General features: G+C 38.4%; 1 protein-coding gene across 2 annotated transcripts in view; it reads left to right on the top strand.

The window, feature by feature from the left end:
• The first annotated feature begins 1,794 nt into the window (after nt 1-1,794).
• The window catches only part of VWA8 (von Willebrand factor A domain containing 8), a 357,448-nt gene continuing 333,867 nt past the window's right edge, over nt 1,795-25,375 (top strand). The window contains exons 1-2 of one of the 2 annotated variants that reach the window (XM_014866869.3): nt 1,795-2,100; nt 11,795-11,872. In XM_014866869.3, the coding sequence (XP_014722355.3) occupies nt 1,938-2,100; nt 11,795-11,872 (241 nt within the window). In that variant the 5' untranslated portion in view covers nt 1,795-1,937. The remainder of the gene's footprint in view (nt 2,101-11,794; nt 11,873-25,375) is intronic. The other variant, XR_011492999.1, reaches the window with a different exon arrangement.

Genomic DNA, 25,375 nt, shown 5'->3' on the forward strand with positions numbered 1-25,375 from the left:
TGAGCCCGTTGCTACATAGTACCTAGCAGGGTACTGTTTATACAATAGCTGCTCAATAAATGCTGTTGAATGATTGAATGTTCTAACCTGTATTGTTCTCCCCATTGTCTTAACTCCCCAGGGCCTTAGTGCTTACATCAGTTATTTTGCTAAACTAACTTTGATTGTTATTCCACTGTTTGAAATGTGTACTGAGTTTTAGTAAGATTAAATGGAGATGCCCTGACCAAGGTACCTAACTCTTCCGGCCTCAGTTTCTTCATATGGAAAAAATGGGAGATGGGGGCCGGCCTGGTGGCGCAGCGGTTAAATTCGCACATTCCCTTTTGGTGACCCAGGGTTCACTGGTTCGGAGCCCGGTGCGGACCTATGCACCGCTTGGCAAGCCATGCTGTGGCAGGGGTCTCACACATAAAGTAGAGGAAGGTGGGCACAAATGTTAGCTCAGGGCCGGTCTTCCTCAGCAAAAAGAGGAGGATTGGCAGCACGTGTTAGCTCCGGGCTTATCTTCCTCAAAAAAAAAAAAAAAAAGGGGGAGATAATAACAGTCCCTCCAAGTATTGCTGTGTGAAATGAGATAACACGTTAAAGTGTTTAGCATAATGCCTGACACACAGCATGTACTCAAAGTGGGAGAAGCATTTTATAAACTGTTACACTCTATATTCACGTCATTTTCCCCTTGTGGACTCATTGGGTTGTCGGGAAGATTACATGAGAACACACATGTGAAACCATGTTGTAACGCACCAGGCAAACGGTGACCTTTATTTTCACTGTGTCCTCAACTAGGTTAGAAGCTTGTTTCAGACTTCATCCCCTAAGCCCAAGTCCTCCGCAAGACGCACAAAGCATTACCCAGCTCAGCTTGTCTTTCACAGCCTCCTATCACTTTCTTCTCAGCCCCGATTGCTTTGAGCGTTATGCACAGGGTACCTACCTGCTCCATACACATTCAAAGATAGTGACAACTCTAGAATTAGCAGGGCCTTTAGCTGAAAGTGAACGAAGTCTTCTGCATCCTTTTTGTTTGATGTTTGTTTTGTATAACTTGACTCAAACATTTTGCCTGGGTCCATTCACTCATGACTCTTTGGAGATGCAATATAATGACATCAGGCTTAGTCTGCTCCGGGTAGGACCACTTCCGCTTTTGGTATGTATGAAAAGGAGGCAGCCTTAGCCAGTGTCCCACTTTTTTCTCTTACTAAAGACGTAAATTATGTTTATATAACTCTTGCACTGCAGAAATGACTGAAAAAGTGCTTGATTTGGGTCCTTTCTGACATTTTGGCAATTTCTATATATCACTGAGATAGTTTTCCATTTAGAATTTGGGGGGGAGGGGAATCATGTAGAAAAAAGATACAGGGTAAGGCTTTCAAGGACCGTATGAAAATACTGGTATGGTTACAACGAATTAAGACAGGTGAAAGTTCCCACCATCTCGAGAATACCTACTCAGTTTCTGGAAAGGATTTGAAGCGGCGTACCGGCAGAGCGCACTCTAGTAAGACTGGGCCATTGACCAAGAAATGAAGACGGTAAAAGCATCTGCAGGGTCACAGCACCAAACGCTCCTAAAACCCGTCGTTACAGAACCACAAGGGAACGGCTGGAGGTCGGCGTGGGGGTCGCAGGGAGGGCGAGGAGCGAGGGCAGCTCCCCGTCAGCAGGTAGCCCGACCCCCCGCTCCGCCACGCCTGCTCCGCGTCCGCCCCCGGCGCCGGCTCCTCGGCTAGAGCGCCGCAGCTCCCTCCGCCCCCGTGGGCCGGGCCGGCCCGAGTCGGCGGAGGCGGCCGCGTCGGGGGAAGCAGTTTCCGGCGGACTCGGCGCAGAGACGCTTCCTGTCCCCCTCGCCCCGCCGTCTCACGCTGCCCGCCCGCGACGCCGCTCGCCCCAGACGCCCTCGCCGTCCCCGGCAACGGCCCGGCCCCATGCAATCCCGGCTCCTGCTGCTCGGGACACCGGGCGGTCACGGCAGCCCGGCCGCGCGGCGCGTGCGGCTGCTCCTGCGGCAGGTGGTGCGGGGCAGGCCGGGCGGCGACGGGCGGCGGTCGGAGGTCAGACTGCGGCACGCCGGGGCGGGGGCCGACACAGGTAACCCCGGCCCCCCGCAGCCCCTGCGATCCGCGCGGGGCCCCTAGCGCCTCCGCCGCTCCCTCCCTGCTGCTGCAGCTGCGCTGGGAGCCGGGATCAGGTTCTGCTCTCCACTTGCCGCTAACTGCGGTGTAACACGGGGCAAGGCGCTCGCGCTCTCTGTGTCTTTTTCTGTGGCCCGAGGGAACTGGACTAAGGTTTCTGATGACCTGGAATAGTGCTTTCTCCTTCTCCCACTCTGCTTTCACCCCCACAGTTCTGACCTGGATTATAGTCCGCGCAGAGGGTAATGCAGCAGCCTTCAGAGGCTGTCGAAAGCTGGACTTGACCTTGCTCTCTTGAGTCCAAAGGGCCTGGAAGCCGGTTTGTGGCAGCTTCCAGCGAGGGCTAATGGCGACTTAGAAGTGTACATTCTCGCCAAAGAACCCATCGTTCACGATGTTTGACATATATCCACGAACCTTTCCAAGTTTTACAAGAGTTTTTCTTTCAACTTCATTAAAGCCCCTGACTCTACAATTGAGGTATCAAGACCTAGACGGGAAAAGTGACTTGCTGGTGATCCCACAGCTAACTGGTGACTGCGTTAGAATCACACGCTCTGATTTCTAAGCTCAGAGTTGTTTGGCTCTACCTGAGCTGTTTTCAGGACTCTGTCTTTGTGTGTTGGAGTTAGAGCATTTGTGTTGGGTAAGGGAAGAGATGTATGTTGTTGCTGCTCTTGAATGGCAAACTGTTTCTAGGCAAGATTTTGTCAGTGTCATTGTTGCTTACAATAAGGGAGGTTTTCACTATGCAATTGAAGGTTTCATTGTTCCTCTTCCCTTACCCCGACCTCTTGCACTCCAGATAATTTTCCTTGCCAGGAAATGAGCGGTTTAAGTCCCACACCTTTCATTTCATCCATTCATTCGCTGGACAAATGAATTTTTTCGTTTTCTTGTATAGAGTTGCGATTTCAAATTTTGCCCCTTTATCAGTTATTGTGACTTATAGGGTGTTTGTTTATTTCTTTGTTTTTTGTTCTTTGAGTTTTTTTTTAAAGATTTTATTTTTGTCCTTTTTCTCCCCAAAGCCCCCCAGTACATAGTTGTATATTCTTCGTTGTGGGTCCTTCTAGTTGTGGCATGTGGGACGCTGCCTTACAGTGGTTTGATGAGCAGTGCCGTGTCCGCGCCCAGGATTCGAACCAATGGAACACTGGGCCGCCTGCAGCGGAGCACGCGAACTTAACCACTCGGCCACGGGGCCAGCCCCTGTTCTTTGAGTTTTTCGCTTTTTACTCCTTTGTCCTAGAAGGCAGAGGTCAAGTGTCGGAGTGTAGTGTAGTTTATAACTTGGGCTTTGGAGTTAAACGGTCTGAGTTGGAGTCCATTTCTACACTGTCTAGATATGAGGACTTGAGGGTAGGTTACTGAATGTTGTGGCCTAGTTTTTTTAACCATAAAATGAGGATAAGGAGAGTATATCCATACGATTGTTATGAAGATTTAATTAGTTAATACGATTCCTGGCACATATTAATGTTCAATAAAAGTTAGCTTCTTTATTATTCTTGGTATACATATTTTCAGCTATGTGAGAGTTATTCTGTTTCCTTGGCTTTACAAGAAATGAAACCAGTTCATTTTAAGTTTAGAACTGTCAGAACGATGTGGGTAGGTAGATGGAATTGAGTTAATTCATGTGAACTTTTTAAAAAATTAAAATTATTCTTTGTGCGTGAATAATCTTGATTATAAAAACATTAGAAATGCACGTGCATGTGAATTTTTAACATCTTTTATATAGGTATTTGTGATTAGTTGTAAATGTCCTCAAAATTTGTGTTATGTCTGGCAAATCAAAGTACAAGCTTTACTTCAAATGGACACATTACAGACAACGTATTAACTTCTTAGACTCAGACATTGACTCTGGCAAGATCACACCACAAGGAGTAAATTGTGTTAAACTTACTTTCCTTGCCACTGCAAAGATTCACAGGGTTGAAGTTATTCCAACTGTGGATAAATGCAGCTGGGAACTCATCAGAGATCTGGGCTCAAATAACAGCTGTGAGCCAGGTAAACAGGAGGCAAGCTCTTGGCTACCCTGGGACATGATGTTGGCCATCAAGGTTGGAGTGTCCCGTTTTGAACCCAGAGGTCATACCCAGACAAATGGAAAACCACAAATAGCAGTATGCCGTAATTAATTACAGTTTAGTTGGAAAGATGCTTTCAGCCTCACTCACGCGTGTGACCAGTAACGCATAATCTCCTCTCTGCATGTAATTGACCTTGCTTTCTAGTATGGAAAAAGAGCAACAGGTACATAAACAATAGATACAAGTTATATAATATTCTTATCTCTCCTGGACTGTATGTATGTCTTCTTTATCTTTATATTCTTTTTGGTACCTGTCAACATTTTGTACCTAATAAGCATTCAGTGGCTTATGTTAAAGTTCATACAGAGACGGAGCAGGAGAGGCTGGAATTGCCTTGTTGACTTTATAAACACTGGTAAGTAGAAGGAAGAGAGGGTCATTTGTGTTAAAAATAAAAATCCCCAAACTCACTGCTTTTTATCCTTTGCTTCAGATAGTCTAAGTAGCTATAATTTGTAAATTCTTTATTATCTCTTGACACTTCAGTTAGTAGTAGTGTCTCTTGGCTGTAGGAACAAAGAGGTTAGCTACGACAAAGTTTTCAATAAGGGTTATTGTAGTGTTTTCAAAGAGGGAGCCAGGCAGGTGGGTTCAGTAGGACTCTGATGTTAAATAGGTTCAGCTATACCATAGATCAAGATCAAATGATAAACCTGGAAATGTAACTCCGTATAAATCCACCATGACACAATTAGTGCTGTCACTTAATGCCATCATTAAAGGGATTCATTGCTTTATCTTTATGACTTTAGTGTATGAAATAAATTTATTTATAGAAATATTAAAAATTTTTTTTTACAAGAAATCTCTGTTCTTGTAGAAAAGCGAAAAATAGAAGCAAAATCCTCTAAAACATAATCCTCCCACACAAATTCATAATTGTCAACTTTTTGGTGTTAATCCTATCAGATTTTATATATAATATTTACTTATTTATACAAATTTCTGTTTAAAAAATGGGATCATGTATGTTTTTTAATTTATTCTCACTTAGCCATTATTGTGAACATATTAACATTATGATAGATACTGTTATATGTGCTCATTTTAAATAGGTATTAAGTTGATATATTTATATAATTTATTTTACCAATTTCCCATTCTTGGATATTCAGTTTCTCTATTTTTAAATATATGAACAGTGCAGTAAACATCCTTCTATGTGCATTTCTGTGATTTTAAGATTATATCCTTGGTCTACAAAAGAATTAATGACTTCGGGGAGGGGAAATATGGAACTCTGGTTTGCACTGAGAAATGTGAGGTAAAGGGAAATACTATAGTATGGTTCAGGTCTTTGCTCTGTATTTTACTAGTATTGAACTTTGGGGAAATTATTAACTACTTTGAACCTACAGCAGGCTATTTTGACCCTGAGGACGTTGTGACCCTGTTATTGTATTAAAGAGTTAAGGAGTAAAATCCCATTACAGTTGAAACCAAATAAATCCTTAGGAAGACCTGTATTAGGAACATGCAGCCTAACCTGGAAATTGCTGATTTATTTGGTTTTCTCTTGGGTGTAAGTTTTGTGTTAAAAAAAAATGGTTCTTAACCAGGGGTGATTCCCCTCCCCTGCAATGTCTGAAGACATTTTTGGTGGTCATACTCAGGAGGAAGGGGGTGCGACTGGTTTCTGGTGGGTAGAAGCCATTGATGCTGTAAACATTCTACAATGCACAGGACAGCCCCTCATAACAAAGAATTATGTGGCTCCAAATGTCAATAGCGCTGCTGTTGAGAAACCCTGAATTAAACCAACTTCTTTGTCAAAGCTATGTCATTGAATTGTCAGTACATTTCATAGAACTGCATGTCCTAAAGTGTATATATTCACTAACATAATCCATTGTTTACAATTTGGGAGAGATTAAGAGCATTAAAAAGCACATTTTAGGAGACGGGCTACCACAGATGTGCCTAAATATGTTAAGTGAGAAAAGCATTATTGAGATTGGTAAAGATCTTGACAATAGAACAGCCTTGAAATATCTGAAGAAAATATCCAAATTTCTCTGGGGTTAGCCAAGAATGAAATAAAAACTATCAGTCATATGAACATTTTAAATAATTATTAGAAATTATCAATATAAGATAAAACTCGGACAAAGCTATATACTGCAAAATTTGTTATTGATTAAACTTTGAGGAAAGAATAAAATCTTTTTGGTATTCAACCTATGCTGATGACCACAAAGGAAAACACAGAGTTGTACAAGATGCAATTAGTAAAATTCTATATCACCAAAAAAGTGATTGATAAATCAAATCTTCACTATAAAATCATAGTTTAAATAAAAGTGAAAATATGCTCTATAAAAAGTGATCAAGGAGTTTTTGTGGCTTAATGAATTTTGCTCTGAAAGCTAGTTACTTGATGAAAATTTACAAATGCTAGTATTAATCTGATTAAAATGTTTGTTTTCAGAATATTCTTGGGATCAAAATGCTCCATATTTCTCTCTGAGTGTGTACTTTCTTTGTAAAATAGGGATTGTTACACTTGCTCTGCCTGCTTTTACCTTACAAAAATTATTGTATTAGTCAGTAGTTATTTGGTTTTAAGTGACAGAAATGTGCACAGAAAAACACATTTTTTGTTCAGATAGATGAGAGGTCCAATGACTTTAGGCTACGCTAGATGGGGGATGCTCAAATAATTTCAGAGTGTGGGCTTTGCCTTTCCCTGTGGTCATCCTGCTTTCCACTCTCCATTATTAGATCTTTTTTTTCTGTTTTGGTTTCAGTGTCTGGTAGGCCTTCTATAAGTGATAGCAGTGATAGCCTAACTGATAGTCGCAGACTTTTGTTGTCTTTACAGTGTCAGAAGACCAGAGAACATCTTTTCCTGTGAGCTCTGACAAATAGCCTGGTGAAAACTCTTATTGGCCAAGCTTGGATCGTGTGCCCATCTCTAAAACAATTATTGTGGCCAGAGAGTAGAATGTTTTGGCAGGGTTCCTGTTACGAACTTCCGGGGGTTTTGTCACCAGGGTAAAGGTTGGGATGAGTGGTATGAACTCTACTCAAACCAAATGGGATGGGTTCTGCCCTGGAGAGAGGAATTCTGTTGTCAAAAGAAAGGGGAAAGAATATTGGCATGTAAAACAAAACAATTGTTCACCAAAAATATAACAGAAAAATATGACACATGGAAAAACAATATCTAGGCAGATTTATGTTGATTTGAATAATTTTTAAAGGAGGCTTCTCCTAAACCATAATTTAAAATGTCCGTTTGTGTACTACCCTGGAGCAATGCCCCATACACCATAGTGAAATAAGTGGGAGAAGGGCTCCTAAAAGGGCCTGTGGGGATGGAGAACCTGTAGGGCTAGTTCTTATTCAGATCAGTGTTAGGGCAGAACGCATGGAACGGAGATCTGGAAACTGTGATCCCCTTAAGACCGCCATGCTCTGTACCCTTGGAAAGTGTTTGTGTCTCTTAATTTAAAGACCATTGTTGTAGAGGAAACATAACCAATAATTGTAATACAGTGTGACAAATGCTATTACAGAATCATTAATCACATACTATGCTAGTAGAAAGACGGGAATGGAGTGATCACTTTAGGGAAGTAGAGATCATGCAAAAGGAAAAGTAGGAAAGGTTCAGTGGGGACATGAAGATATTTGAGGACTAGTTGTGTAAGGAAAAGAAGTGTGAGGGAGATGTGGAAGGCCTTCCAGGCTGAGGGAATAAAGCATCAGTTACTGAGATAGGAATCTAAGAGGTGGAGCTGGTTGGACAACACAACAGAAAATATAGAGGTCTATTTTTCTCGTGTTAAAGTTGAGATCTCTCTGGAATCTCTAAGTAAAGTGTCCCGCAGACTTCTGACAGGTGTGGAACTCAGAAGAGAGATCTGAACCAAAGTAGACATTTAAAGCTTAGTTGTACTGAGGCTTAGATAAGAATTGCGCCATTTGTATGGATTAGGTGACTCAGGAAAGTATTGCACGGTAACAGAAGTTGGCCAAGAACTTCAGCCTTTGAGGCAGGGAGGGCAAATGCCTAACCCATATGAATGCTTGCCTACAGCAGGCGTGGTGGATTGATCACTGCTCCATTTCTTAATGAGTCCAATTTCCATTGTGATTTCTTTTTTGGGTTTTTTAGAAGCCTATTGCTTGATTTCCGAATGTTTAGAGATTTTCCAGTTACCTGTTTGTTACTGATTTCTAGTTTAATTCTATTTTGATCAGAAAACATACTTTGTATGATTTCAGTCCTTTGAGATTTATCAAGACTTGTCTGGCCTATGATCTATTTTGGTGAATGTTCAGAGCACGTTTAAAAAGAATATGTATTCTGTTGTTGTTGGATGTAGTGTTCCATAAAGGTCATTTAAGTTGAGTGGTTAATAGTCTTTTCAGATCTTCTCTATCCTTATTTCTGTACTTGATCTTAGCCAAAAGGCTGAGAAGCAGAATCCTTACTTCTCTATCCTTATATATTTTTTCCTGCTCTTCCATCACTTACTGAGAGAGAGATATTAAAATATCCGGATGTGATTTTGGATTTGTCTATTTCTACTTTTAGATCTGTCAGCTTTGCTTCATATTTATTCCCTGTCTCCTTCCTTGCCAGGTCACCACCATGGGTTTGCTGTGTTCCTCCACGAAGGGTCCCAGCTCCTCTTAGGAGGCTTTCTGAATATATTCACTCTTTGCTTGCTCTCTGCCCTTGCCCCTTCAGGCTTTCTGTTATTGCCAGTCCCAGGGTATTGCACCATCCTTGTTGATTTTCCTACACTCTGCCCACACTTTTGTAAGTGGTTCCTTTATTATGCTCTCCTCAGTTACTCAGTTTGAATGTACCATCTGTTTCTTGCTGGGACTCTAATTGATAAATGGATATATTTAGGAAAAGTATTTCAATCAGTTAGAAAATCTAGTTCAAAAGCTTGAAATGAGTATATGTCTGACATGTTCAAGGGGTCGTGAGGAGACCAGTGTGGCTGGAGTGGATTAAGTGAGGAGACTAGCAGGAGATGAGGTCAGAGAGGAAATGGGGGAGCCAGATCAAAAATAGCTTTTTAGGCCTTTGTAAAGACGGGAGGGTTGAGCAGAGGACTGGCGTTACTTGATTCCTATTTTATTATGATCACCATGGCTGCTCTGTTGAGAATAAACTGTAGGGTGCAACGCAAGGGTTGAAACAGATCTGTTAGAAGGTGGGCGATAATGCTGTTTAAATGACAAAATACATTTAGGTAGAAAACCCCTAACTGGCTAGCATCAGCGTTATGGTGGTAGAGGATGTGGTGGGAAGTGGACAACACTGGATATATCTTAAAGACAGAGTGAATGGGAGTTTTCTGATGGATTGGGGTGTGAAAGAGAGAAAAGTTGAGAATGACTGCAAGATTTCTGATCTGAGCAACTGGAGGGATTAAGTTGCCAGTAGAACTGGGGGACACTGTGGGTGGAGCACATTTTGGTGGAAAGATCAGTTCAGTTTTGAATATGTTAAGTTAAAGGTGCCTCTTAGGATATCCGTGTTTGGAGTTCTGAGGTCTGGGTTAGAGATACAAATTTCAGAACCAGCAATATATTAGTTGCACTTAAAACAAAACTGGGTGAGCTCATCGAGGAGAGGCTGTAGATAGAATGGAAAAGAGACTAGAACTACGCCTCTGCACCCCATGTGAAGAAGTTGGGGAGGAGAAAGAAAAGCAAAGGACACTTGAGGAGAGGAGGTGAGGGGATGAAAGGGAAAGGGAGAGAGAGGGGAGTGGAATCCCCTGTTGTCTGAGTCTTGAGAGGAAGCAGGGCCCTGACTCCACTCTGGAAATAGTGGTTAGCTCATTCTTCCACCTGCTCCCCGGCAGCCAGGCTGTGGGTAATGACGTAGGCTTGGCTGGTTAAATGCCCTGCCCAAGGCTTTGAATCATAAGCGAGTTGTGCAAAGGCTGCAGGAACAGTTTACTTATGGTCACGTCCTTATTATTTGAAGATGTATCGGAAAACTTTAAAGGTGAAGAAGCATGATTTCTGCAACTTAAAGTGGTGTTTTTCCTTCAGATCTTTTATCCTGAAGATATTTTCGACAGGTTTGAAAAATAGTAAAATGAAATGTTTGAGGAGAAAAAAGTTGTTCTCTGGTCATGGTGTCCCCTGCTGTGGATCTGGTGGTGCCAGGGGCTGTATCTCAGTGAGATTATCCTGGGGTGCGACTTTGACTGTGTTTCCTGTTGCCTTCCCTGTCATGCTGTGGACTGGTTTCTGAGTCTGGGTCTCTTCAGTAACCTGTGGTTCCTGTGAGCTATGTCATATAACTGCTCTAACAGAAACCCCAAGGTTTTTTTTACTAAGCTGGTTTGAAATGGAGCTTTTGTTACAGCTATTATATGAAATAGCTCATAGGAACTATGGGTTACTTAGAGCCAAGATTAAGTAAAATGACATAAATAATGTGTCTTTACAGTGTTTGCCAAATAGCCACTACTCAATAAGTAATAGCTTGTGTCTAGACTAATTCAGAGGAAAATTCCTTTGATTTGTACAACTGAACTCTAAATATACATGTTATCTTTATTAGAAAGTATGCCCGTGTTCTACACAATGTTTCTACTTTTCTCTTAATTTACCACATACCTATGATAAATTTATTTATCTATAAAAACTTTTCACAGATTTACAAATTTCCTCATTTGTAAAGTCGTTGTCTCACAGGGTTATTTTGGGAATGTGTAAAGTACTTAGAAGACACTAATCATCTAACAAGTGTTGGCTGTTGTTATTACCATGATTTAAGGCCTTTAGTCTCCAGGATACCTCACTAGCTCAAAACTGGCAATGTGGAAAGACTCGTTTTGCACAGCTACTTTTTCTAAGCATCTTTGAACCCTTTCCAAATGAAGTTCCAGGTGCAGATGGTATCAATAAGTCTGTTTTGCTGTTGGAGAGAGCAAAGCAGAGATTGGTTTCGTCCTGCACTTTAGAAGATCAGCCAGAAATGAATGTAATTAATGTTACTTTAAAAAATTAGAACCGTGTAGAAGTTACTGAGAGCTTTTGTTTGTTTCATGTATGGATTCTTGGCATGTATACCACTGGGGCTTTACTTTTTGTGTGTGTGTACCTAGAAATACTGAATTTTGGGGTTGTGTTACTGGAGAACTTGAAGTTGTATATAATAAAAATAAGAACTTATAAAGATGTAAAAAGGTTGCAGATATGTGTTAAAGATACCACCCTATGGATGCTTTGGATGATCTTCAACAAAATGCTTTCTTGTCTATTGTTGTTGACTTTATTAGTATTACAATTAATGAGAAAATAATGCTGGTTAATATAGTTTATTGTACTTTACCTTTTTTGCTAACATATCATTTAAAATGTGAATTTCACTGATGCTTCACTTTTTTATATAACTTATGCTTTGAACAGACATTTTTGAGCATAGTGCCTGACACAATGTGTGCTACATTTCTCTAACATCCTGCTCCGTAGGTCAGGAGAATCACTGTGAAAGGTATAGTGTGTGGTTTTCTTACTTGTCTATTGTAATGGTTGTGTTTCCTTATTCTCTTTTAGGTGATACAGTTAGTATTGGAGATGTATCCTACAAGTTGAAAACTCCTAAGAACCCAGAACTTGTGCCACAGAACTACAGTAAGATATAGTCATTTCTTTATGCATGAATAATTTAACTTTTCATTGTGTGAGTGTTCAAACATAGACAAAACTAGAGAGAATAGTATAAACCTGATGTATTTATCATTCAGCTTCAACATTTATCAATGTATGTGGGTCTTCTTTTACCTGACTCCCTTTTTTTTTTTTTTGATGAGGAAGATTGTCCCTGAGCTAACATCTGTGCCAGCCTTCTTCTTTTTTGTATGTGGGACGCTGCCACAGCATGGTTTGACGAGCGATGTGTAGGTCTACAGCCAGGGTCTGAAGCTGTGAACCCTGGGCTACCAAAGTGGAGCATTCGAGCCCAACCATCATGCCACTGGGCCAGCCCCTTGACTCCCATTTTTTTGTTCTGGAGTATTTAAAACCTATGCCAGACATTGTATCACTTCACCCATGAATATTTTAGTAAAACATTTATTTTTTCACATACTATTGTTTCTTTTTGAATTGGGATAAAATTTACATATAATGCACACATCTTAAGTATTCGTTTTGGTTAATTTTGACAATTTCATAAACCTGTATAACCACCAAGATTACTTTCATTACCTCTGAATGTTCTCTTGTGCTCCTTCCCCTCTACCCTGCCCTGAAAACCACTGCTCTCTTTTCTACCATGATAGATTGGTTTTGCCTGTTCTTTAGCTTTATATAAATAGAATGATATAGTCTGGGTTTTTTTTGTGTGTGTATCAGGTTTCTTTTCATCAGGATAATGATTTTGAGGTTCATCCATGTTGCTGCACCTATCAGTTTATTTTTATTTTATTTATTTATTTTTTACTTTTTTTTATTAAGATTATGATAGATTACAACCTTGTGAGATTTCAGTTGTACATTATTGTTAGTCATGTTATGGGTACACCACTTCACCCTTTGTGCCCTTCCCCACCCCCCCACCCCCCCCTTTTCCCTGGTAACCACCCATCAGTTCTCCTTGTCTATATGTTAACTTCCACCTATGAGTGGAGTCATATAGAGTTCGTCTTTCTCTGTCTGGCTTATTTTGCTTAACATAATACCCTCAAGGTCCATATCAGTTTGTTTTGAATTGCTGAGTATTATTCCGTTGTCTAAATATACCACAATTTGTTTATCCATTCTCCTACTGGTGGGCATTTGGATACTTTCCATTTTTGGACAGTGGTGAATAAGGTGATATGAACATTCCTGGACAAGTCTTGTGATCATAAGTTTCCACTTCTCTTGAATAAAAAGGAGCTGAATTGACGTGTCATAAGGTGCATGCCTGTTTAACTTTGTAAGACACTGCCAAACAGTTCTCTGAAGTAGTTGTTCTGTTTTACCCTTTGACCAACAGTGATCTTCTACATCCTTGCCAACACTGATATTTGCAGTCTTTTTATTTTACTCATTCTACTAGGTATGAAATGGTAATTCATCATGGTTTTTGTTTTATTGAGGTATAATTCATATACCATAAAATTCACCTTTTTAAAGTGTGCTACTCAGTGGTTTTCAGCATATGTGCAGAGTTGTGTGATGACACTGCCATCTAACTTTAGAACACTTTCATCACCCAAGAGAAACCTCATACCCATTAGCAGTCATTCCCCATTTCTTCCTCCTCCTCCCCTTCTCCCCACCCTGCCTTTGACAATCACTAATATACTTTCTCTTTTTATAGATTTGCCTATTCTGAACCTTTCGTGTAAATGGGATCATACAATGTGTGGCCTTTGTGTCTGGATTATTTTATAATGTTATCATAACTTACAATGTTTTCAAAGTTCATCCGTGTTGTAGCATGTATTAGTACTTCATTCCTTTTCATGGCTAAATAATATTCCATTGTATGGATATACCACTTTTTCTTCACTCATTCATCACTTGATGGACATTTGGATTGTTTCCACTTTTGGGCTATTAGGAATGTTGCTATGAACATTCATATACAAGTTTTTGTGTGGACATATGTTTTCAGTTTTCTTGGGTGTGTGCCTAGGAGTGGAATTGCTAGGTCATATGGTTACTCAATGTTTAATGTTTTGATAAATTACCAAACTGTTTCCCCAGGAGGCTGCACTATTTTACATTCCCATCAGCAATGTATGAGAGTTCTGGTTTCTCCACATTTACCAACATTTGTTAATGTCTGTCTTTTTTTATTATATCCCTCTTTGTGGTTGTGAAGTGGTATCTCATTGTTGTTTTGATTTGCATTTCCCTAATGGCTCACAGATACTTCTTTCCTCAAAATCATGTCACTTCTCTTCTCAGAATTTGTTAAATGACTCTTTAATACCTTAGGAACAAAAGTCAGTCCTTACCTTTCATGATCTGGTCTCACCCTCAGCTCCTGCCATTCTCCTTTCCTTTCTCCGTTCCAGTCATTGGGCACAATATAGCATAATTTTTTGTTCACTCTTGAGATTCTTCCACTAGACTATGTGCTTCTTGAGGGAGAATATCTCACTTCCATCTAACACAAATTTCCATTTACTCTACCTCCTAAATGGCTCTGAAATTTGTCCTCTCCCCTCTGTCCCACTTTTCTTTTGTTTTTTTGTTAAAGATTTTATTATTCCGGGCCAGCCTGGTGGCGCAGAGGTTAAATGCATACGCTCTGCTTCATGGCGGCCCGGGGTTCGCCGGTTTGGATCCCGGGTGCGGACATGGCATTGCTTGGCATGCCATGCTGTGGTAGGCATCCCACATATAAAGTAGAGGAAGATGGGCACAGACGTTAGCTCAGGGCCAGGCTTCCTCAGCAAATAAGAGGAAGATTGGCAGCAGATGTTAGCTCAGGGCTAGTCTTCCTTAAAAAAAAGATTTTATTTTTCCTTTTTCTCCCCAAAGCCCCCTGGTACATAGTTGTGTATTTTAGTTGTGGGTCCTTCTAGTTGTGGCATGTGAGATGCTGCCTTAGCATGGCTTGATGAACAATGCCACGTCTGCGCCCAGGATCCAAACTGGCGAAACCCTGAGCTGCTGAAGCGGAGCATGTGGACCCAACCGCCCGGCCACAGGTCCGGCCCCTGTCCCACTTTTCTTTTACTATATTTTTTTGAATTATTTTCTTACAGGTTACTCTAGAGATTACAATTAACAATATAATTTAAACTTGTTCAGATTAATACTAACTTAATTTCAATAGTATACACAACTTTACTCCAACATAGTTCTGTTCCCTTCCACTTTCTTTGTGCTATTATTGTCATACAAATTATATCTTTATACATTAAAAATCTATTGGCACAATTTCATAATTATTATTTTATGAAGTTGTTTTTTAAATCAGATAGAAGAACAAAACAGTTACAAGCAAAAATATGTTCACACAATAGTCCCCCTTTATCCACAGGGGATATTTTCTAAGACACCCAGGGGATGCCTGAAACAGCAGATGGTACAGAATCCTATATATACTATGTTTTTTACTATATATGCATACCCTTGATAAAGTTTAATTTATAAATTAGGCACAGTAAGAGATTAACAACAGTAACTAATAAAATAGAACAATGATAGAAATAAACTGTTATGAAAGTTACTGTAGATCTTAGCAACCTCAGCATATGATGTTTTTTGCTTTCCTTATTAAGTCAAGCACTTTTGCCTTTTCACTTAACGGAGGCACTTTATAGCTCCTCTTTGGCATATCCAAATGGCCAACATGACTACTCTTGTGCGTTGGGGCTATTTTTAAGTAAAATAGGGATTATTTGAACACAAGCACTGTGATACTTGGGACAATGATCTGATAACCAAGATGGGTATTAAGTAACTGATGGGCAGGTAGCACATACAGCATGGATATGCTGAACAAAGGGATAATTCATGTCTGGGTGGGATGGAGTGGGATGGCTGACGTGAGATTTCATTACACTACTCAGAATGTTGTGCAATTTAAAAGTTATGAGTTATTTATTTTTGGAATTTCCCATTTAATATTTTTGGACTGCGGTTGACTGTGGGTAACTGAAATTGCAGAAAGTGAAACTGCAAATAAGAGGGGACTACTGTACTATCTTTGTATTTACAGATGTAATTACCTTTGCTGGTGCTCTTTCTTTCTTTGTCATGGATTTGATTTACTTTCTAGTGTGCTTTCATTTCAGCATGAAGGAAGGACTCCCTTTAGTATTTCTTGTAGGGTGAATCTGCTAGTGATGAATTCTTTCGGTTTTTGTTTATCTCTGAATTTCTTATTTTTCCTTTGTCTTTTGAAGGATAATTTTACTGGATACAGAATTCTTGGTTGACAGTTTTTTCTGTTAGCACTTTGAATATGTCATCTTACTGCCTCTGGCCTCCATAGTTTCTGATGAGAAGTCAGTTATTAATTTTATCGAGGCTCCCCTCTATGCGATGAGTCACTTTTCTCTTTGCTGTCAAGATTCTCTCTTTGTCTTTGACTTTTGATAGTTTGGCTATGATGTGTCTAAGTGAAAATCTCTTTGAGTTTGACCTATTTGGAGTTTGTTGAGATTCTTGGATTTGCAGATTAATGTTTTTACATCAATTTGTGGGAGTTTTTGGCAATTATTTATTATTTCTTTCTTCCCTCCTCTCTTACTTTCTTTTTCTGGAACTCCTATTATGTGTATGTCAATATACTAGATAGTGTTCAACGGGTTTCTGAGGCTCTGTTTGTTTTTCTTCATTCTCTTTTCTTTCTGTTTCTTAGATGAAATAATCTCAATTGACCTATATTTAAGTTTGCTGATTATTCTGCCTGTTCACATCTGTTGTTGAGCCCCTCTAGTGAATTTTTTCAGTTCACTTATTGTAGTTTTCAACTTCAGAATTTCTGCTTGGATCTATATATAATTTCTATTTCTTTATTGATATTTTCTGGTGAGATATGGTTGTCATACTTTCCTTGAATTCTTTTTACATGGTTTCTTTTAGGTCTTTGAACGTATTTATAATAGCTCATTTAAAGTGTTTATCTACTAAGTCCAGGGTCTGGCTTCCTCAGAGATAGCTTTTCTGACTGATTTTTTTCTCTTTGTAGGGGCCATACTTTCCTGTTTCTTATAATTTTTTTTTTGTTGAAAAGTGGACATATTAAATAGTATAATGTGGCAACTCTGGAAATCAGACTCCTCTCTTCCCCAGGTTTCGTTTTTGCTACTTGTTGTTGCTGTTTATTTTATGATTTTCATAGACTATTTTTCTAAAGTCTGTATTCTTTTTTAAAATTTTTTTGAGGAAGATTAGCCCTGAGCTAACGTCTTCTGCCAATCCTCCTCTTTTTTCTGAAGAAGACTGGCCCTGAGCTGACATCCGTGCCCATCTTCCTCTACTTTATATGTGAGATGCCAATCACAGCATGGTGTGCCAAGTGGTTCCATGTCTGCACCTGGGATCTGAACCAGTGAACCCCGGGCCGATGAAGCGGAATGTGCGCACTTAACCGCTGTACCACCAGGCTGGCCCCCAGAGTCTATATTCTTTGTCATGTGCAGCCACTAAAGTTTCTGCTCAGTTAGCTTAGTGATCAGGCAATGATTGGGCAGAGATTTCTTAAATGTCTTGGACAAATAAATTCTCTCAGCCTTTGCCCAAGGCCTCTGTGTGCATGTTGGGCATCATTTCAGCACTCCAAAGGCAACTTACCAGTGTGTCTTAAACCTTTACTACCTGCTTTTGCAAAGCCTTAACATCAGCCAGAGATGAGAGATTAGGCCCTTCTCAGGACTTTCCTGGACATATACATAGTCCTGCACATGTGCATGGCCTTCAAGATTCCAAGGCATACAGTGGAGCTTTTCAAAGCCTCCTTTGGACATCTTATTCTCAGTTTTTCCTTTTAAGTTTTTTTTTGTTTTGTTTTTTAGTTTTTGGTCATCCTCATGTTAGCTCCAACTGGTTTTGCTGCATCAGGCAGCTGTGATGTTAAGCAATGGTTGCTGATTTTTTTTGACAAACACCCTGCGAGTAGAGCTGTTTACATACAGGGAGCTCTGAGTGGTTCAACTAAAGACAAATTCTAAGAATGGGGCTTTTCAGGGAGCTGCTGGACAGGTTGGTATGGATAATTCTCTGGCGGTGGGGCTTTTGGGAAGCTCTAGCCTATTCTGTCCTCTCCCGTGGTTGCCAGAGTGCTGGTTTTCACTATCATTTTGGGCAGTTGGTTTTTAAGACTACTACAAGCTGGGGAGAGAGATGTGAACAGGGCAAGTTAAAATACTACAAAGCTCACTGTTCTTACTGAGGTTCACCCATTTTTCTAGATTAAATGCTTGTTGGATTGGTGAAAACCTTTTGTTAATTCCCAGATTCTGAAACAGTTGATTTTGACAAATTTTTGCCAGTATTCTCATTGCTTTTATGGAAGAGTAGATTTTCAGAGGTTCTTACTCTGCTGTTCCAGTAGTGCATGTCCTCTCATTGTGGTGTTAATTTGCATTGCCCTGATGAGTAATGATGTTCAAGATATTTTCCTATTCTTATTGGCCATTTATAAATTTTTTGTGAAGTGTCTGTTAAAATGTTTTGCCTGTTTTAAAAAATTGAGTTGTCTTTTTATTGTTGAACTATAAAAGTTCTTCATATATTCTGGACATAAGTCTTTTGTCATATTTATGTATTATGAATACTTTTTCTTAGTCTCTGCCTTGCCTAGTCGTTTTCTCAATGATATCTTTTGATTGGCAAAGTTTTGATTACATCCAATTTATCAATTTTTTATGGTTAGTGTTTATTTTGTCTTAGAAATCTTTGCTTACTTCAAGGTTGCGAAGATAGTCTATTTTTTTTAATAAGAACTTTCTAGTTCTGTTTTACTTTAAAGGGATAGATCTATTTCATCTCAGTTTTAAAATTTATTGGCATAAATTTTTTCATGATGTAGCCTTTTTTAGTCTTTAAATATCTGCAGAATCTGTATGGCTATTCCCTCTTTTATTCTTCATATTGGAAATTTGGTTTTTTTTTTTCTTTCTCTTTTTAATCAGTCTTACTAGGGGTTTATCAATGATGCTAACTTTTCCAAAAACAAGAGCCTTTGACTGTTCATTTTTCTCTATTTCTTGTCCATTTGTTATTTCATCAATTTCCATCCTTTAATATTTCCTTTTGTTTACTTTAATTTGTCTTCTTTTTCTAGCTATTTAAGGTGGAGGCTGAGATTTTTTTTTTTTCCCTTTCTTTTTTCCTAATTTAGACATCTGAAGCTATGAATTTCTATCTAAACAGTGCTTTAGCTCCATCTCACAACTGTTGATATGATAAGTTTTCATAATTATTCAGTTCAAAATATTTCTAATTTCCTCTGTGATTTCTTTTTAGATCCAGGGTTGTTTAGAGGTATGTTTGCTTCATTTCCAGTGTTTGGTTTGTTTTTCTTTATCTTATTGATTTCTAGTTTAATATTATCATGGTCAGAGAACATACTCTGTATGGTTTCAATCTTTTGAAATTGAAGTTATTGAGACTATGACCCAGCATATGATCTGTCATGTAAACTTTGAGAGGAATTAGTATTCTGCTGATAGTGGGTGTTATATTCTCTAAGTATTAGTTAGGTCAATGTTGACAATGTTCATGTCTTTTTTATTCTTATTGATTGTTTAGCTACCTTTTAATCAGTTACTGAGAAAGAGGTGTTAAAACCTTCTATTATGGTTGTAGATTTGTCTTATTTATCTGTGCTGTCAGTTTTTACTTTGTGTATTTTGAACCTCTGTAATAGGTATGTACACGTTTATAATTGTTATGTCTTCTTTACGAAGGGTCCCTTTTGTTACTGTGTAATGCTGACTTTATGTCTGGTAACACTTTTTTTTCCTTAAAGTTTATTTTGTCTGATTATTGGTATAAACCACACCATCTTTCTTGTGTTTAGTGTTTGCATAGTATGCTCTCTTTCATTTTTTTGCTTTCAGCTAGTCTATGTCTTTATATTTAAAGTGTGTCTTATGAACAGCTTATCTATTCTGACAGGCTCTTTCTTTGAATTGGAATGATTCAGCCCATTTATATTTAATATAATTATTGACATATCAAAGCCATTAACATTAAAGCTTTCTTGTGTTTAAGTCTATGACCCTGATGTTTGTTTGCACTTTGTCCTATTTATGTTTTTATATACATATTTTCTTGCCTTCTTTTGAGGGATAATATGTTCCATTTTGTCTCCTTTTTTGTCTTTTAGTTATGCCTCTTTTTATAGAGTTGCTCTGTCTAATGGAACTTTCTGAAGTGATGAAAATGTTCTATGTCTGTGCTGTCCGATACAGTAGGCACTAGCCACTTGTGGTTATTAATCATTCAAAATGTGACCATGCAGTCAAGGAAAATAATTTTAAATTTAACTTAATTTAAATTGGCGTTTAAATAACTACATGTGACTAGTGCTACTCTATTGAACAGTGCAGCTCTAGAGATTATAATATACATCTTTAACTTATCACCGTCTACTTTCAAATAATAATTAATCTATTTTAGGAACAGTGTGAGAACTTTTCACCACTATACTTTTGTTTACCTCCCATACCCTTTGTACTCTTGTTGTCATATATTTTAATTCTGTATAGATGCTGAAAACACCGCCACGTTTATTATTATTTTTGCCCTAAGCAGTCAATAGAGTTTTAAGAAATTATACATATGTATAAAATGAAGATAATTAAAAAATTTTTAATATTTACCCATACTTTAATGCTTTATGTTGCTTTTCATTCCTTCCTGCAGATTCAGGCATCCATCTGAAAGCATTCTCTTCAGGCAGAAGAGTTTCTTTAAGCATTTCTTTTAGTGCAGGCTTACCAGAGATGAATTCTCTCATCTGTTATCTGTCTTAAAATGTGTTTATTCTCCTTTCATTTTAAAAGGATTTTTTTTTTGCTGGATTTGAAATGCCAGTATTTTTTTTTTCTTTTAGTATTTTAAAGATGTCATTTTATTGTCTTATGGTTTCTATTGTTCCTAATGAAAAGCCTGCTGTAATTTTTGTTGTTATTCTGCTGTTTGTAAGTTTTCTTTCTTCTCTATCTACATTTAAGATTTTCTCTTATCTTTTTATCTACATCAGAGTTTGGCTTTGATGTAGCTAAGTGTGGTTTTCTTTGAATTTATCTTCCTCATATTTCTCTGAGCTTTTTGAGTCTATGGGTTAATAACTTTCATCAATTTTGTAACATTGTTGGCCATAATTAAGTTAACTTATTTTTTTTTCTGCTTTGTGTGGTCTGGTGTAAGTCTCACCTGATGTTTCATTCATTTCTGTAAATATATTTTTCATTTCTACCATGTCATTTGGTTTTTCTTTATATTTTCCATCTCATGCTTGAATGCATTCATGTTGTCATCCTTTACCATTAGATCTTTTAATGTATTTTTCTTGGTCTAATAATTCCAGCATCTGGGCCATTTTTAAAACTGCTTTGATCAACTTTTTGTCTGTCTTGACTATGGGTCACATTTTCTTGCTTTCCTGATTGTCTCATAATTTTTTATCATATTCCAGACATTGTGGATAAAAAAAGTGTAGAGATTGAAGTAAATAGAGTATTTATCCCAGAAAAGGGCATGCCCCTTCTTCTACTTAGCCTTGCCTGTTTGTGTGTGTGTGTGTAGTTGGAGGAGGGGGTGCTGAGTTAGTCTAATCTGTGCTGGGCTTTCTTGTAGCTTTTGTTAGATTCCATTTATCTCTGGCTTTAAATGTTTTAAGGAAGGTATTGAGACTTTCCCTTCAGCACGGTTCAGGATCAGAATTCTGATGAGATTCCAGAGTTCTCTTTGTGCTTTTTATAGCTCCATCTTCAGTTCTACAAACCATGGCCAATCTCTTTTTTCTTTATAGCTGCCAGATCTTTGGATACTGAGGGATTCTCTTTGCTATTCAGTCCTGTATTCTACTTTCTGCAACTTGGATCTCTCTTGTCCTGTTGCCTTGCCTTCAGCCTCCAGAGGCCGTGTCAGTGAAGGCCAAGAGTGCCTTAGAAGGGTTTATCTCAGCTCCAGCCCCAGCACCATCTTTGAGAACTGCTGCCTTGCACTTGATAAAGACTTGAATACATTATGTGATTTCTGTTGCCTTTTCTATCCCATCCCCAGCCTCCAATGGTTTGTTGCCTTGCGCTAAGGAAAGGTCCATCATGCTTCAGGAAAGATATCTCTCAGCTCCTGCCCTGCATCTGGGTTTTAGGGTACACTCCTTTGTACTTGATGAAGGCCAATGGGGAAGAGTTGGTGGGTAGGTGGAGATTTTCTTTGTAGCTGAGACTTCTCAGCAGATTAATTCATCATGCCAGCCCTGTGTGGCCACTGTAAGTTTGCTAAAAGTTTACCTTGCTTGTCCTGACACATCTATGGCAGACTCTTTCTCCTCCTGCCTTCTACCAGGTAAGAAAGCTAGCTGTGGGCCTCTTCTCTCCTTGGAAGGGCTCATTACTTTCTAGAGCTTAGTTCATTTAGGTTTCTTTGTATCCTTAGCTTTATGATGGTTTTTTAAGAAACTCATTTTTATAGATTAACTGGCTTGCTCTGATTGTTAGGTTGGAAGTGAAATTCTCTTGGAATTCTCTTCATCCTAACTAGAAGGTGGGAGTCAGGAACATTTATTTTTAATATTCATTATTTAACGGTTATGCCTAATCATATTATTGTAATAGACAGGTTTTCTTTTCTAGGGGTGAGACTAGTGACCTAACTGTTTAGCAAGTTGTTTTACTTATCTAGAGAGAAATTAACAAAACAGATCTATAACACCTTTCATGCCATAGGTACATGATAATTGAAAAAAAACCCACTCATTTTTCCTGATTTCTGGGTCTTTTCTTATTATAACTGTAGCTAGCTTTTTAAAATGAGCTTTAGAAGTGAGAATAAAATCCGCTCTGAACAGACAATAGAAAAACTTGTGTAGTTTTAGTTCTGTAGGGAAACACCTCCTTGGGGAGGAAATTATGTTTAACATTTTGTCTATACTACTTGCCAGATGTGTGAATGTCTTTTTTTTAAATGTGTGAATTTCTATAGTCATTTAACTGCTTTGAGTCTTGTTGACTATATGGAGACAATCATTTCAACATCATGAAAATATTGTAAGAATTAGATCAAATAGCGTATGTGAAATGTGTAGATAGTACCTGGCACATAGTGCTCAATAAATGAGAGTCCCTGATACAGCCATTTCTCCAGCCTTCTGATTCTTGTTCCTTTTCTTTTCCTTTACCCCATGCCTGTGGCTCTGTTGAGCATGGGGATTCCTAAGGGCTGCTGTGATTCTTCTTACAAGATATGCTAAAGCATTTTCATCTTCGTTCAGTCTCACCCTTAAAAGCTGAATCTGGAAGACAGTTCATCTAGATTTGATTTTGAATTTGCCCTCAGTTAGGTTGTTTGCAGGATCACAAATGGCAGTAGGCTCTTCAAATAAACTTCAGTTTCCCTTCACAGATCACACTTAATGTATTTACAGTGTGAAAAGAATGTTGGCCTTTTCAGTCTCACCTAGACGTGAAGCATAGTCATTGCCTGACAGCACTCAGCAGGACCCAGCACTATCCATTCCTTTTTTTAACAACTAAGATGCCGTAGTCTCCTATCTGGGGTCTGCTGAAATATTTTGTTGTAGTCACAAATGCTTAATCATTTCAGAGATCTTATTAAGTGAGAGAATTAGCAAGATTATCTATACTAGCTTTAAGGAATTCAAACGATCTCAGCGATGATATCAATTTTAAAACTTACAAACATAGGCTTTGAATGAATGTATTTTCAATATTTTGCAAATGACTGAGGGGCAATACAGTGGCTGGCTCAGATCAAGTCCCAAAGTGTAAAATATATATCTTTCTAAATATAGCAAAACTCCCATTAAATTGTCACCAAAAAAACCCAGAAAAAAAAGAAAAACATGACATTTTCTGGTTTACATACTTTCAATTTTTATTACTGTTTTCATGCGTCTCTCACGTAATCAGAATTTTTCATTTTTTTTGTGTTCACTTATTAGTAGCTTACCCTTTGAAATTTATCTGAAGAGACTTTATACTGAAAGTAGTAGGATGGTCCATAGACTTCAGTTCACGTTTCGTGGGCTTGCTATCCAGTCATCATTGTTCCTACCTAATAGTCACAATGTAAGTATCCTTGTCTACTATTGTTTGTATATTAAGATGATGGGAGTGTATGTTTTACCCCAGAAGTAAATTGTTACATTGTCTCTACTAGTCTTATGAACAACTGTGCCCATTTATAAGAAAAAGACTGTTGGGAGTTTGGTTAACGTGAAATAGGCAAAGTGGCTGAGCTAAGTCAACCAAAATCTCAGGTATCCACGTCAGCACTATGTGGTTGCTATATATTGATTGGACAGATATATTGTATTGCATAACATGTTTTGTGCATCTATTTGCTGTATTATGTTCAAATATTTTATTCTTTGAACTTTTTCTTCCTCTCTTAGGGACTGTTTCCAAAATGGGAAAATTATAGTTCTTTGGCTTCACTCTTGCTATTACATGATTGATTGGAGATTATAGTCTTGGTTATGAGAGAACTTTGATGGATTTTTTTTTTTCTCATTTGGACGTATTGTAAAGAATATTTTAAAATATCTTGGAAATGGTGTTTTGTTGAAGTTTGATACCCTGTTGCTTTCCTTCTTCTATTTGTGCTTCAATTTTGCTTCCTGCCTTTTGGATATTTAATATTTTCAAATGAAATATACAGTGATAGACTTTTGTTAGGGAAAGGAACTTTAGCAATTATCCTCTCTGAAACTCATTTCGTAGCCAGGAAAGTAGGACCATTAGAAAGAGGTCAGAAGGCTAATTAGTACCAAAGCCCTGATTTCCTGACTTCAGTTTGATTTTCCTTTTATAGTCTGCTGCAATGTCTCTGGCTTCTTTTCTTTAGAATAAGTCTTGGAATGGAAAGAAGAATGTATGTTAGAAAACTCTTTTGGAATTTAAAAGTGTGAAAGATTATTGAAATAATTGAGGCATGGCAGTGCTATTTATTTCTATCTTTATCAAAGTTATTATTCAGAGTACTGAAAATCACTGTCATCTTTTAGTAATGAAGAAATAAAAATAACAGTGTTGAAATATGAGCCCTGATATTCATATTTAACATTTATTTAATAGAATGGTAGAAATCCTCCTAACTGGCAGATGCTAGAGATTGGAAATATTCTTGAGTGGAAGTGTAAAATTCAATTTAAAACCACACAAATGCAGTATTATCTCATCAAAGTAAAATTTCTTAAGTCATTGACTATTTGATTGAGATAATGAAAGCTTGTATTTTATAGTCAGTTGTCGAATTCTCATTTGATCTGTTTCTGTCTTCACGGTATTGGTCACAGCAGGACATCTGTCTACCTCCAGCATCTAGCCCAGTGCCTGGTACCTAATAGACACAGGAGTTGGACTGTTCCTCGGGTTTTTTTATTATCTAGGTCTTGTCACCTCCTGCCTTGACCATTATAACTTCCACTTATCATCTCAGTCCCTTGTATCTCACCTGTAAGTGGTGAAGTGGATAATTGGAAGC

Source organism: Equus asinus, chromosome 11 (genome assembly GCF_041296235.1).
Source record: "Equus asinus isolate D_3611 breed Donkey chromosome 11, EquAss-T2T_v2, whole genome shotgun sequence".
In the NCBI taxonomy this organism is placed as follows: Eukaryota; Metazoa; Chordata; class Mammalia; order Perissodactyla; family Equidae; genus Equus; species Equus asinus.